Below are 12,809 nucleotides of genomic sequence, written 5' to 3'. Positions count from 1 at the left end.
TGAGCGTCAGTGAGTGTGTCTGCTAGTGAGCGTCAGGGAGTGTGTCTGCTAGTGAGCGTCAGTGAGTGTGTCTGCTAGTGAGTGTCATTGTGTGTCTGCTAGTGAGTGTCATTGTGTGTCTGCTAGTGAGTGTCAGTGAGTGTGTCTGCTAGTGTCAGTGAGTGTGTCTGCTAGTGTCAGTGAGTGTGTCTGCTAGTGTCAGTGAGTGTGTCTGCTAGTGTCAGTGTGTGTGTCTGCTAGTGAGTGTCTGTGTGTCTGCTAGTGAGTGTCAGTGTGTCTGCTAGTGAGTGTCAGTGTGTGTCAGTGAGTGTGTCTGCTAGTGAGTCTCTTACTGAGTGTGTTTGTGTGTGTATTAGTGAGTCTGTTTGTCTGTTAGTGAGTGTGTGTTTGTCAGTGAGAGTGTATGTTTTGTAAGTGAGTGTGTATGTATGTCTGTCGCTGTAAAGATATAACTGGTATGTGAGCGCTCCAATTAATTATGCAGATCTACATAAAAATCAAGATGAAAATATCAATAAACTTAAAAATGACCAATCTCGCCGAGATCACCACAATAACCACCATAAACCACAATTGAATGTACTGGGTGAGTCTTATCTGAATCAGAATACTCTACACATATATATAAGAGTATAACAAAATATCATTTATTGTATAATAAACTAATCATAAAAAATGAAACAACATCTCAAAACGTCCAGTATCAGATGTAATCGTGATGAATAGTAAGGGGCCCCTTATTCATATTCTTGTCGACAAAGGACTGATGTAAAAAATCCGAGATGTGCACATTAGCATAAAAACTATATGTGAACTCAAAAAAGTTCAAGCAGTAGGCTCCAGTCCAGTCCGTGAAAAAAAATATATAAGTGGATAAACGGATAGTGCCCAGACGACCAAGCCGTCTTACGGAGAGGGAGCTCAAACACCAGCCAAACACCCTGGTCAAGACTAAGAGGGAAGCGATAGGGATGGCCCCAAAGGTGAAAAATCACATCCAGATATGGAAAACTATGGGGATATCACTTCAACAACTTACCCTATCCGTCCGACCATCGGGTGAGAAACTGGGAGCACATAAACTCCAAACCGTGAGGGCTGCAGGAAAAAGGCCGTTCTCGCCAGGTCGCTTGCCGAAAATCAATGGCGGGTCGTAAAGGACGAATCGGCTGGGAAGTTCAAATCCGTCGGCGGTGTGGTGAGGTGCTACCTCACCACACCGCCGACGGATTTGAACTTCCCAGCCGATTCGTCCTTTACGACCCGCCATTGATTTTCGGCAAGCGACCTGGCGAGAACGGCCTTTTTCCTGCAGCCCTCACGGTTTGGAGTTTATGTGCTCCCAGTTTCTCACCCGATGGTCGGACGGATAGGGTAAGTTGTTGAAGTGATATCCCCATAGTTTTCCATATCTGGATGTGATTTTTCACCTTTGGGGCCATCCCTATCGCTTCCCTCTTAGTCTTGACCAGGGTGTTTGGCTGGTGTTTGAGCTCCCTCTCCGTAAGACGGCTTGGTCGTCTGGGCACTATCCGTTTATCCACTTATATATTTTTTTTCACGGACTGGACTGGAGCCTACTGCTTGAACTTTTTTGAGTTCACATATAGTTTTTATGCTAATGTGCACATCTCGGATTTTTTACATCAGTCCTTTGTCGACAAGAATATGAATAAGGGGCCCCTTACTATTCATCACGATTACATCTGATACTGGACGTTTTGAGATGTTGTTTCATTTTTTATGATTAGTTTATTATACAATAAATGATATTTTGTTATACTCTTATATATATGTGTAGAGTATTCTGATTCAGATAAGACTCACCCAGTACATTCAATTGTGGTTTATGGTGGTTATTGTGGTGATCTCGGCGAGATTGGTCATTTTTAAGTTTATTGATATTTTCATCTTGATTTTTATGTAGATCTGCATAATTAATTGGAGCGCTCACATACCAGTTATATCTTTTCAGTTTCATTTAATAAGTCGCTCCCTTGTATGTGACGCAGCCCTACTGTTATTTCATCCCATTGGGTATATTTATTTCTCACTGTCAGTCCATATTACATTTACATTTTATGTCTGTCGCTGAGTGTGTCTGTTAGCTGGTGTGTATGCATCTGTTCGTGAGAGTGTGTGTGTGTCTTCAGCACTTACCTTTCTCCCTTGGCGCTGGGGATTCCTCCGCCTCTCAGCTCCGAATGCTCTTGCCGCGCACGCATTCAAACCGCCCATAGGAAAGCATTACTCAATGCTTTCCTATGGACGTTCAGTGTTTTAGAATAGCGGAAGCTCCTCTAGAGGCTGTCAGTGAGACATCCACTAGAGGCTGAATTAACCCTCGGTGAAACATAGCAGTTTCTCTGAAACTGCTATGTTTTCAGCTGCAGGGTTAAAACTAGAGGGACCTGACACCCAGACCACTTCATTGAGCTGATGTGATCTGGGTGTCTGTAGTGGTCCTTTAAGTGTGTGTGCATCTGCATGCACTGGCGTACATACCGCGGTCGCAGGGGTCACAGCCCTGCAACCCCTGCGACCAGGTGCCCGCCGCCATGTGTTGCGGCCCCGGCCCGCGCAGAGTAAGCGCGAGAGGGGGGGGGGCACGGATCAATTTGCGCACTGGGGCCCCATGGGTCATGTGTACGCCACTGCACCTACCCTGGTGTCTGCCGCAGGCTGTGTGGAGGGGGCGAGGATATGAATGACATCATATCCCTGCTCCCTGTGTACCACACAGCGTGGCTGGCGCCCTGTGATGGGGCTGGGCTGCAGGACAGGACTCCAAGGAGCCAGACAGCATGCATCCAGGGGACAAGATTGAACTGATGTAAGTATGTAATTGTGTATGTCTATGTATGTATGTATGTCTCTGTATGTATGTATGTATGTATGTAGGTCTCTGTATGCCTGTATGTCTGTACAAAATGTATGTGTCTGTATGTTTCTGTATGCCTGTATGTCTCTGTATGTACAAATGTATGTGTCCGTATGCCTGTATGTCTCTGTATGTACAAATGTATGTGTCTGTATGCCTGTATGTCTTTGTACCTATGTGTCTGTATGCCTGTATGTCTCTGTATACCTGTATATATGTATGTGTCTGTATGACGGTATGTCTGTGTATGTCTTTGTATGCCTGTATGTATGTGTCTGTATGCCTGGATGTCTCTGTATGTATGTTTCTGTATGTATGTATGTGTCTGTATGACGGTATGCCTCTGTATGTATGTCTTTATATGCCTGCATGTCTCTGTATGCATGTATGTCTCTGTCTGTGTCTGTATGTCTCTGTATGATTATTTCTGTGTTTGTATGAACCTTATTTTAAACGAGGGTGGGGGGCACCAAAATGCATCTTCGCCTGTGTAACTAAAAATCCTAGCACCGGTCCTGCATAGCACTCTCACACCCATCACACATAGCACTCTCACACCCATCACACATAGCACTCTCACACCCATCACACATAGCACTCTCACACCCATCACACATAGCACTCTCACTCCCATCACACACAGCACTCTCACACCCATCACACACAGAACTCTCACACACATCATCCACAGCACTATCAAACTCGGCACTCTCACACACATCACCTTTAGGACTCACACACACATCACACTCAGCACTATCACAAAACACATCATACACAGCACTCTCACACACATCACACTCAGCACTCACGCACATCATCCACAGCACTATCACACTTGGCACTCTCACACTTGGCACTCTCACACACATCACATTTAGGACTCACACACACATCACACTCAGCACTATCACAAAACACATCATACACAGCACTCTCACACACATCATACACAGCACTCTCACACACATCATACACAGCACTCTCACACACATCATACACAGCACTATCACACTCAGAACTCTCACACACATCACACTCAGCACTATCACAAAACACATCATACACAGCACTCTCACACACATCACACACAGCACTCTCACACATCATCCACAGCACTATCACACTCGGCACTCTCACACACAGCACCCTCAGCACTCACACACATCATCCACAGCACTATCACACTCAGCACTCTCACACACATCACACTCAGGACTCACACACATCGCACTCAGCACTATCACAAAACACATCATACACAGCACTCTCACACACATCATACACAGCACCCTCATACACAGCACCCTCACACACATCACACACAGCATCCATCATACACACATACTGCACCCCTCACATACACACCGAACCTCCCCAACACACTGCACCACACACATACACAATACTTTCAAATATATATATATATATATATATATATATATATATATATATATATATATATATATATACACACACGCACACACACACACACACTACATTCCTGACATACACACTCTGGATACCCTATACACACACTAGATTCCTTGTAAGCAAACACATACTACACCCCTAAACACACACTCTCTACAAACACTACATCACATATACACACACACACTTGCTACATCCCCTATACACACATTCTTTACAGACCCTAGCCACATATGCACTACATTACACCACAAACACAACACGACTAAAACCGACCTTATTACACAATACCACACCACAATCAGCTCACTCTATACAAACACACACAATCCCACAAGCAGGCTCCAAACACAGCACGATACTCTTTCCTGGCATTTTTGTCTCCTGGTATCCATTTATAGAGACACCAGAGACAAGTTGCAAGGAAACACAGTGCAAGCATGTTATTAAATTTGCTTGCACTGTGCAGAACAAATACAGGGCTTTTTTCTCATGCTAGAGCTCTTTAGCAGAGCTCTGCGCATGGTCTGCCCTGGCCTGCACTTTGAGAAGGGGGCGTGTTTGTCGTTAGTGACGACAAAACACACCCTCTCTGCACCGCCCCTTCTTAGTGGGCCGCTGTGATAAAAAAATGCCCGGGCCGAATTTTTATCCCAGTCCGGCCCTGATTACAGTGCTCTTTTAAAAGAGTAGGTTATCACATTCTACTAAGTAGACTGCAGAGTGATCATATTTTGCCAATAGAAAACAGCATGTTTTAACATATGCTCCCTAAATTAGCTTGGAGTATTATGAATCCCCCTCCACTCCTCCTTTTTCTTTGGTTCCTCTGCCAACGCTGCCGTCCTCTACTCAAGTACCTGTCACTCCGAGTCCTTGGTAATGTGGCTCCCAAAAGCTTTCTGTAATTCACCTAGATAGTTTCATAGCATAGACTATTACAAATAGAAAGAAAATTGGTAGGGGTATGCAGGTATGTAAAAGTGTGTTGACTCACCTTTGTTTCCTTGAGTTTTCTACTCAACCTTATCCTCCTTGGCTGACATCTTCCCCCCTCACCACAAGGGTTTCGAAGATAAGGAAAACAGACTGAGGGGAGGACAGGGGCAGAACGAAGAGGGTGGGCAGTGCAACCCTTGCTATCTTGCTTTCAAATCTCTACATAATGCTGCTCCCACCTATCTATCCTCCCTAATACACAAGTTTGAGGCTCTTTGCACAGGGTTCTGTGCTTTGGAGGATCCGTTGAATATGATATTGACCCCAGAAGGCCAACATAGCCCACGATTGTGATTACCTGCTGAGGCTCTAATATTTGCCGGCCCCCGAGGGAGATACTTTAGGGTCAGAGCAATGAGTCTTTCCTAGGCCCTTTCTTATACCTCACTTTATCTTCTTAAAAGATGATCTAATGTGATTTCATTACTGCTGTAGAGGTTATATATATTAGTTTGTTTCAGCTAGTTTTTCCGCAGTTAGCGGACTGTGTGTGTATGTATTTAGCAGTCGGTGTGTATGTATTTAGCAGTCGACATGTGTATGTATTTAGCAGTCTGTGTGTATATATTGCATTTGTTGGAGATACTAATAAATATAATAAATATAAGCTTAATTTTATCTATTTATATCCTTATTTAAAATTTGTATTCTTGAACTCTCTGTTTTGTTCTTCTTTTAAAACAAAAGTTGTTAATTAGTTCGGACAACTGTACGAGTTGTTTTTTCTAAACTTAAATCTCAGTATTCAGGTTTATTTGCCGTGTTGGCACTTTGAGGAAAAAAAAGTTGGCATGTATTGCGGTTTGGGCACTCAGGCTCAAAAAGGTTCGCCATCACTGCCCTAAAAGGTTTCTCAGCAACAGCAGTCATCAGTAAGGAGGGTGGTGAGAGTTAACTCATTGACATACGTGCCAGGCAAAGTATGTGAAAAAAATAAAATGAACTACATAGAATTAAAAAAAATATATGATATGTTTATATGATATATGATATGATTATAGCAACGGAAAACATTACTGCTGAGCATGGGCCGGGTCAGGTGCCGCGACCGGGCCCCTGTAATATCGGCTGGGTGGGAGGAAGTGACACCCTGTCACTTTCCCCCAGCATCATGCAGAGAGACAGCACAAGACGGAGAGGAGGCAGCCGCAGCATGAGGGGAGAGGAGCATGAAGAGCTCCAGACCCCTCACTCCCACCAGCAGCAGCAGGACCAGAACTCCAAGCCACCCTACTGGACACATAAGGTAAGCAAGCAAGAGGATGGCTGGAGATATTAAAATATCACTTGTGTTTGTGTGTCAGGGTGTGCATCTGTGTGTGTCAGGTTGTGAATCTGTGTGTGTGTCTATATTTCAGTGTGCTTCTGTGTCAGTGTGTGTCTGCACACACATCTGTGTGTCAGGATATGCATCTGTGTGTCATTGTGTGTGGTTTTAAGTCAGTGTGTGTATCTGTATTATGGTGTGTGTATGTATCAAGGTTTGTGTGTGTCAGAGTGCGTGTGTATATTATGTTGATGTATGCTTGTGTTAAGGTGTGTGTGTTTGTGTCAGTGTGTATCTATATGAATTTGTGTGCATGAATATCTGTGTAAGTATGTATGTATGTATGTGGTAGTGTATGTGCATACATCCAAGCAGTCATACACCAGCAGAACATCCAAACACGCTCCTGCAGTCTAACACAAATATTACATACAAACACACCCCTGCAATCAAACACAAACATTACAAACACACCCCTGAATTAAAACACTAAAACTATATACAAGCACCCCTTCGAACACCAACACTGTACATTACATTATAGTGCCAGTAAATGCTGCAACCCTGTAGAGATATACAACCTAGAAATTTTGACTTGCGGCGCCTTGAACCTAAAAAGTTTGGGAACCACTGGCATAGCCTATAGTTAACTTTTAGCTAGGTATTAGCTTATACTGAAATTGAGGAAGTAACATTAATCTTTACACTAACAGGACTGTTGTTAAATCCTATCCATGAGTGAGAATATTTGCTGGACCGGTTACTCAATAGCAGGGGTGGCCCAAAAATGAATTCTCATTTGTTGCCAAACTAGAGCTCATTCCATGATGCTTTGCTGTCATAGCATCATCTTCATGGAAGCTGAATACCGAGCCGCCCGGTTATTACAGAATGAGCCTTCCCTCTGTCAGCACTGGGTGTGCACATAGCAAGATGTCAGTAAAGCTGTGTGATGATACATTGTAACCAGGAGCCGCACAAAACACGCTGACTTCTGACTCACTTCCGGCATTAACAGGAAGCAGCACGTTGCACCAGGAAGTGCTCCCGGAGCAGCTGGAGACAGGTGTGTGTGAGCATTTTAGGGATAATCTGGGGGTACTTACCTGTCACTCACCAGCAGTTCATACCTACCTGGTTTATCTATTAGATAGTTAAATGCCTGCAGGTTTCTAGTTCCCTTCTTTGATTTTAATCATAACAGCTTTTTTTTTTTTTTTTATTATTATTTTTTCTTTTAAATCTGGATGCCTTTCAGCCGTTCATTTCGATGGCGGTAAAATGATTAATTTGGGGTGTATTTACTAAAGATCATATTATATCCAGATAGACAACATTTGGTGAAAATAACAAACATTTAACAGGTTTGGCAATTTTCATATTTACTAAATTTATATCTGGTTGAAATTTAGGTTGTAATCATTCTGTACCATGAGGTTGTCTCTGATGATAGTCTGCCTTTAAATGACTAAAGAGTCCCATAAACAAAGTTCATTGTGCTTATTACACCATAAGCCCTCTCTCATCTCTGGCAGTGACTTAAACTGACATTGTTTTGTAAAAATCAATGCCACTATAAGAGAGCAAACCAAAGCTTTCATTCTGGCAGCGCAAAACATAAAAAAGAGAATCTAGGCACCCAGACCACATCATCTGAATGAAGTAATCTGGGTGCTATGTGTCCCACCTCCCCTTGGTCTAACCCTGCAGCTAAAACATAATTTTGTTCTGCAGGAAGGAACAAAAATGTTTTCAGAAAATTGTTACCTGACTCCATTGGTTGTCACACTGAAAGCCACTAGAGGCACTGCCACCTAAATAGTGCTCTCAAAGAGGAAATAGCCTCCCAAAGCTTTCCTATTGGAAATCATTGCATTGACTGAGACCATTGATCTCCATAATCTCAACCAAATAGACAGGGCAGAATGCCAGAGATCAGTGCTGCTTGGGAGAAATTGTAAATAAAAACATTTGTATTCCTAACGCTATTGTGTTTCTTTAAATATGGTCTGAATGTGTTAATTTCTTCCCTATTGTGCATGCAGAATGCACTCACTACGCACACAATAGGAAAGACTTACATTGTCATCACACGAGAGAGCTGAGTCACAGACTGCATGCAGCTCTTTAAATCACTGTGGCTCAATTACTGCATTCAGGCACATGGATTCTCTGAGAGAATAAGATCCATGGGATCTGGGAAGACCCAGATTGGGTCTTCCTGCTGACAGTGATTGGCACTGGGATGTGCTTGCTACTCCTTTTGCCAACATACTGGCTTCTTAACATATAGACATCAGTCATAGAGAACACAAGAAGCATTGGCTAGAGCAGGGATAGGGAACCTCCGGCACTCCAGATGTTGTGAACTACATCCCCCATAATGCACTTACACCCATAATGCTGACAAAGCATCATGGAAGGTGTAGTCCAAAACATCTGGAGTGCCGAAGGTTGCCTATGCCTGGGCTAGAGTGACTTATTTGGGAACCACTGGTCTTGACCAAATAAATTATTAGTAGGTGTGGGAAATACTTATTTTTAAATAGGGTGTTCATCCATTCTATACATTGTTAAGCAATTTTACTTGCACAATGTAGAGATGACATCTAATCAATTTCCAAACTAAGCAAACTTGTGTACCATGACAGGTACACTTTAAGCTTTCATTGTTTATTACAACTTTTTTGACACTACTGCATATTTTTGTTCTTAGAATGCCAGTTCTGCCACTAGAGGAGCAGCATGTGGATCACAAGGATGGAATGACTGGAAAGTTACGGTCTTTACCTGCCCTGGTGAGACTTGTTAATTCAATTTTAGTTTTGTGCGATTATTATCATAACATCATCAAAACTCAAAATTTCATGTCCTATATTATTATATGTCCATACATGTTACTAACCACTGAACATCTCCTCCAACCTGATATTTGGAAATAGACATAATAAATTGAAATGTATCCATTGTATCACTTGGTTAAATAATTGAAACCAAATTTATATTTGATTTACTTTACTTTCTATTGGTCTTAAATGCTCCATATATAAATTTAATTGATTGAGATTGATATATATATATATATATATATATATATCAATCACATTAATGGCTTCCCTTTTATTAAATAAATAATAAAAAAAAACTTTTACTTACCTGTAATCCACCAGTCTCCTCGTAGGAGGTTGATCTGCCCACTGCTATACGAATCATTTATTGCTTGTACTGTTTTCTCAGTTTTTGTTGTTGTTTGTTTTTAACTGAGTGTACATTGGTAGACTAAACTACTTCTCTCATACTGCATTATAAACATTAAAATGCTAATTTACTCAGTTTTCATAAAACCATAATACAGAATTTGAACAGTAAAACAAAACCGAGAAAATAACTATCTCTTGTTCTATCCCTAGGACCCCAAGCGGGCTGTATCTAGGCACTTTGTGCTGTATTTGCCTCCTCCAGCATTATGTAGTCCTGCTTTGCTTGAGGAGTTCTTAGAGAGATCTGAATTTATCATACAGGATCTGCGTTGGTTGCTTGCACTGGCTCATGATCTTTTTTGGTGTCAGGTAAGAGTGAAACTATTGCTTCTTATAACAATCTCTAACCAATGGTCCTATTGACATTTTATAGTTAAAGTTGTTTCTTGTTGTGCTGTTTGATCTAAAATACTTTTTTATTTCAATTTTCAGTTATTTTTTCTTATCTTTGCCAGGTGATATATGATGAATCTCTACAGAAATGTCTTGACTCCTTCCTGAGTAACTGCCCACGGAGCTATGACCCCCACCCTCCCTTTCCACCAGCTGTGCAGCAAGTTCAGAGTGAACTTCATCGTTGTGTCTTCCTCACCTTCTTGCGAATGTCTACACACAAAGAGTCCAAGGTACAGAGTTTCGTATAGTCAGGAAAAAACCTTGGATTTCATATGTTACAATTTTATTCCATGTGCATAATGCTGTTTGTACTCTGCAGGATCATCACATAACCCCATCTGTATTTGGGGAGATCATATACAATAACTTTCTCTTTGACATACCAAAGCTAATGGATATATGTGTCTTGTTTGGGAAAGGAAACTCTGCCCTTCTTCAAAAAATGATTGGTGAGCAACACATTTACAACCTATTGTCGTTACCTTGTCTAATTTTTTGCTGTCACTTTTGGTTCAGTATTGTACAACTATATTTGTATACAATTCCTTTTGCACGTTTCCCCATGTTAATGTATTATTGTCATTCACACATCTTTTATTTCTCTCTGTATTTATGCCCCGACAATAGCTTTTCTTTTTATCAGTCTTTGTTTCATTTTTATTTTCACTTATATTTACCCCACTTCAATTTGGATGTCCTTGTATGCTTCTACTTTCAGATAACATTTTCCGTCACCAGCCTAGTTATTACCAAGACCTTGATGACAGTGTGCCAACACTGTTACAGGTATGTAGCAAGATAATTGCGTGGGTGGACTTGATAAAAACTATTTGCCCTGACACAGGTTTTCTGCTCCGATAGGTATTGAGCAGTATCCTGGTAGTCTGTGGAGTTCAGCAGGATAAAGACTCGGTAGAGCTACAGAAACTGGGAGAACAAAACCGGACAACACCTCTAGACATGCCAGTGGAGGTCAGCAACCCATATACTCTTTATGTTCTCTTTATCGATGTTCTATGTTGATCTTTTTTTCACCATCTATTCTGTCCTGTTTTAATCCTGGCTCTACATTAGGAATTGCAAGATGCTGTAATATATCTTTGTGATTCTACAAGCACGCTTTGGGCTTTCCTGGACATTTTCCCAGCTTCATCGGAAACTTTAAAGAAACATGACTTCCTTAATCGGTAAGTGGGATTAGGTAGAGTAAGACCATGTTTCCTCTTGCATATCTGCAGCATCTTCCTGGTTGTTTGGCTCAGTTTGACCATCGCTAACTGAATGCTTCTGGGCTTGCATAATTTTAATTGAGCCTCACAACCAGTTATGGAGCTCCAGTGGAATGAGCAATAAATCCAGTATCACACACACACACACACACACACACACACGTCTCTACTATAATTATCAGCTTTAGTATCTTTAACAAGGTTACTGGCAGAACATTTTTTTTTTTTTTTTTTAAAGCCGCTAGAGGATCTTTAATTGCTGTTTTTTGAGAAATCCTGGAACCCTAGTACGATATGTTGTCTTACATAGATGATAAAGGTGCTGTGGGGGCGGGGCCGGGCCGCCGAGCTGCATGGCAGCAAAGCACTGAAGCTCCGGGCCTGAGCTCCAGAAAAAGGCACTATACTCGCACGCAGACTGCCCTATAACTGGATTTATTGCCATAATGACATGGGCAATCACTCAAGCTATAACCCGGTACCAGATTATCGCCAAATACATACTGGACACACTGAAACAGCCCACTCCGGCCTACACGACACAGTCGGCTTGGATTAAGATGGCCGCTGGGAGAGAACCAGCAACCGATCCTCTGGCCAGATAAGGAAGCATACCAGTCATGTTGGCCTCCACGAAAAACGTGCCGGCTTGCGATGCGGCCCTGCTTCTCCCCCCCCCCCCCCCCCCCCCCCCGGCCGGTGGGGGTGATCCCGGCCTCCTGGAGGTGGCACGCTCCAAGGCGGGATTCGCCGCATGAAGATCACGCCACTCTCCAATACAGGCAAGGCTGCCTACGTCTGGCCCGCCTGAATTCTAATCTGGGAACATACAAGAAGAGGGACACTCTCAGCCTCCTGGGAACACCCGGTAACTACAACGAACAAAACCGCCTCTGCATGCACGGAGGATCTGCCTCACTTAGGGAGGCCTAACCATTGAACCGACCGTTACGAGACAGGTGGGACTTTGGTGCCCAGGCCGCATGGCGGCGGCGGCACACTCCGGGGCGGAAGACACCGCGCGGGGACCAAGCTGGTCGCCTAAACGGGCAGAGGCAACAAAGACAGCCCGCTTGAAAACTTACCCCTGAAGGAGAAGCGACAAGAGGGTCTAGCATGGGCGGCTCACACTGGCCCTGGCAGAGCCAGGCACCGGACGGATCAACCAGGCCGTGGCTTCGACTACGGGAGAGGTGGGTGCCCGGGCGTCTGGGTCTGGGGTCCCCGGAAAGCCTAGTCCCTGGCTCTGTGAGCCCGGTGGGGCAGGACTGCGCCGCCCCCCCGACGGACCGGTGGTCGTGGGGGGGCGGACATCGGTCCCAAGTATGCGGCCGGCGTCGGGT

General features: G+C 43.3%; 1 protein-coding gene across 2 annotated transcripts in view; it reads left to right on the top strand.

Moving 5' to 3' along the window:
- Nucleotides 1–12,809, top strand: part of ASCC2 (activating signal cointegrator 1 complex subunit 2) — a 37,161-nt gene that overhangs the window by 12,562 nt on the left and 11,790 nt on the right. The window contains exons 1-8 of one of the 2 annotated variants that reach the window (XM_063454749.1): nucleotides 7,573–7,647; nucleotides 9,298–9,379; nucleotides 9,992–10,150; nucleotides 10,297–10,467; nucleotides 10,557–10,686; nucleotides 10,956–11,023; nucleotides 11,099–11,209; nucleotides 11,312–11,424. In XM_063454749.1, the coding sequence (XP_063310819.1) occupies nucleotides 9,299–9,379; nucleotides 9,992–10,150; nucleotides 10,297–10,467; nucleotides 10,557–10,686; nucleotides 10,956–11,023; nucleotides 11,099–11,209; nucleotides 11,312–11,424 (833 nt within the window). In that variant the 5' untranslated portion in view covers nucleotides 7,573–7,647; nucleotide 9,298. Of the gene's footprint in view, nucleotides 1–7,572; nucleotides 7,648–9,297; nucleotides 9,380–9,991; nucleotides 10,151–10,296; nucleotides 10,468–10,556; nucleotides 10,687–10,955; nucleotides 11,024–11,098; nucleotides 11,210–11,311; nucleotides 11,425–12,809 lie in introns of those variants that run through there. The other variant, XM_063454748.1, reaches the window with a different exon arrangement.

This window comes from Pelobates fuscus, chromosome 5 (assembly GCF_036172605.1).
Source record: "Pelobates fuscus isolate aPelFus1 chromosome 5, aPelFus1.pri, whole genome shotgun sequence".
Lineage (NCBI taxonomy): Eukaryota > Metazoa > Chordata > Amphibia > Anura > Pelobatidae > Pelobates > Pelobates fuscus.
The sequence above is the reverse complement of the archived record's forward strand: the minus strand, read 5'-3'. Positions and strand labels throughout refer to the sequence as shown.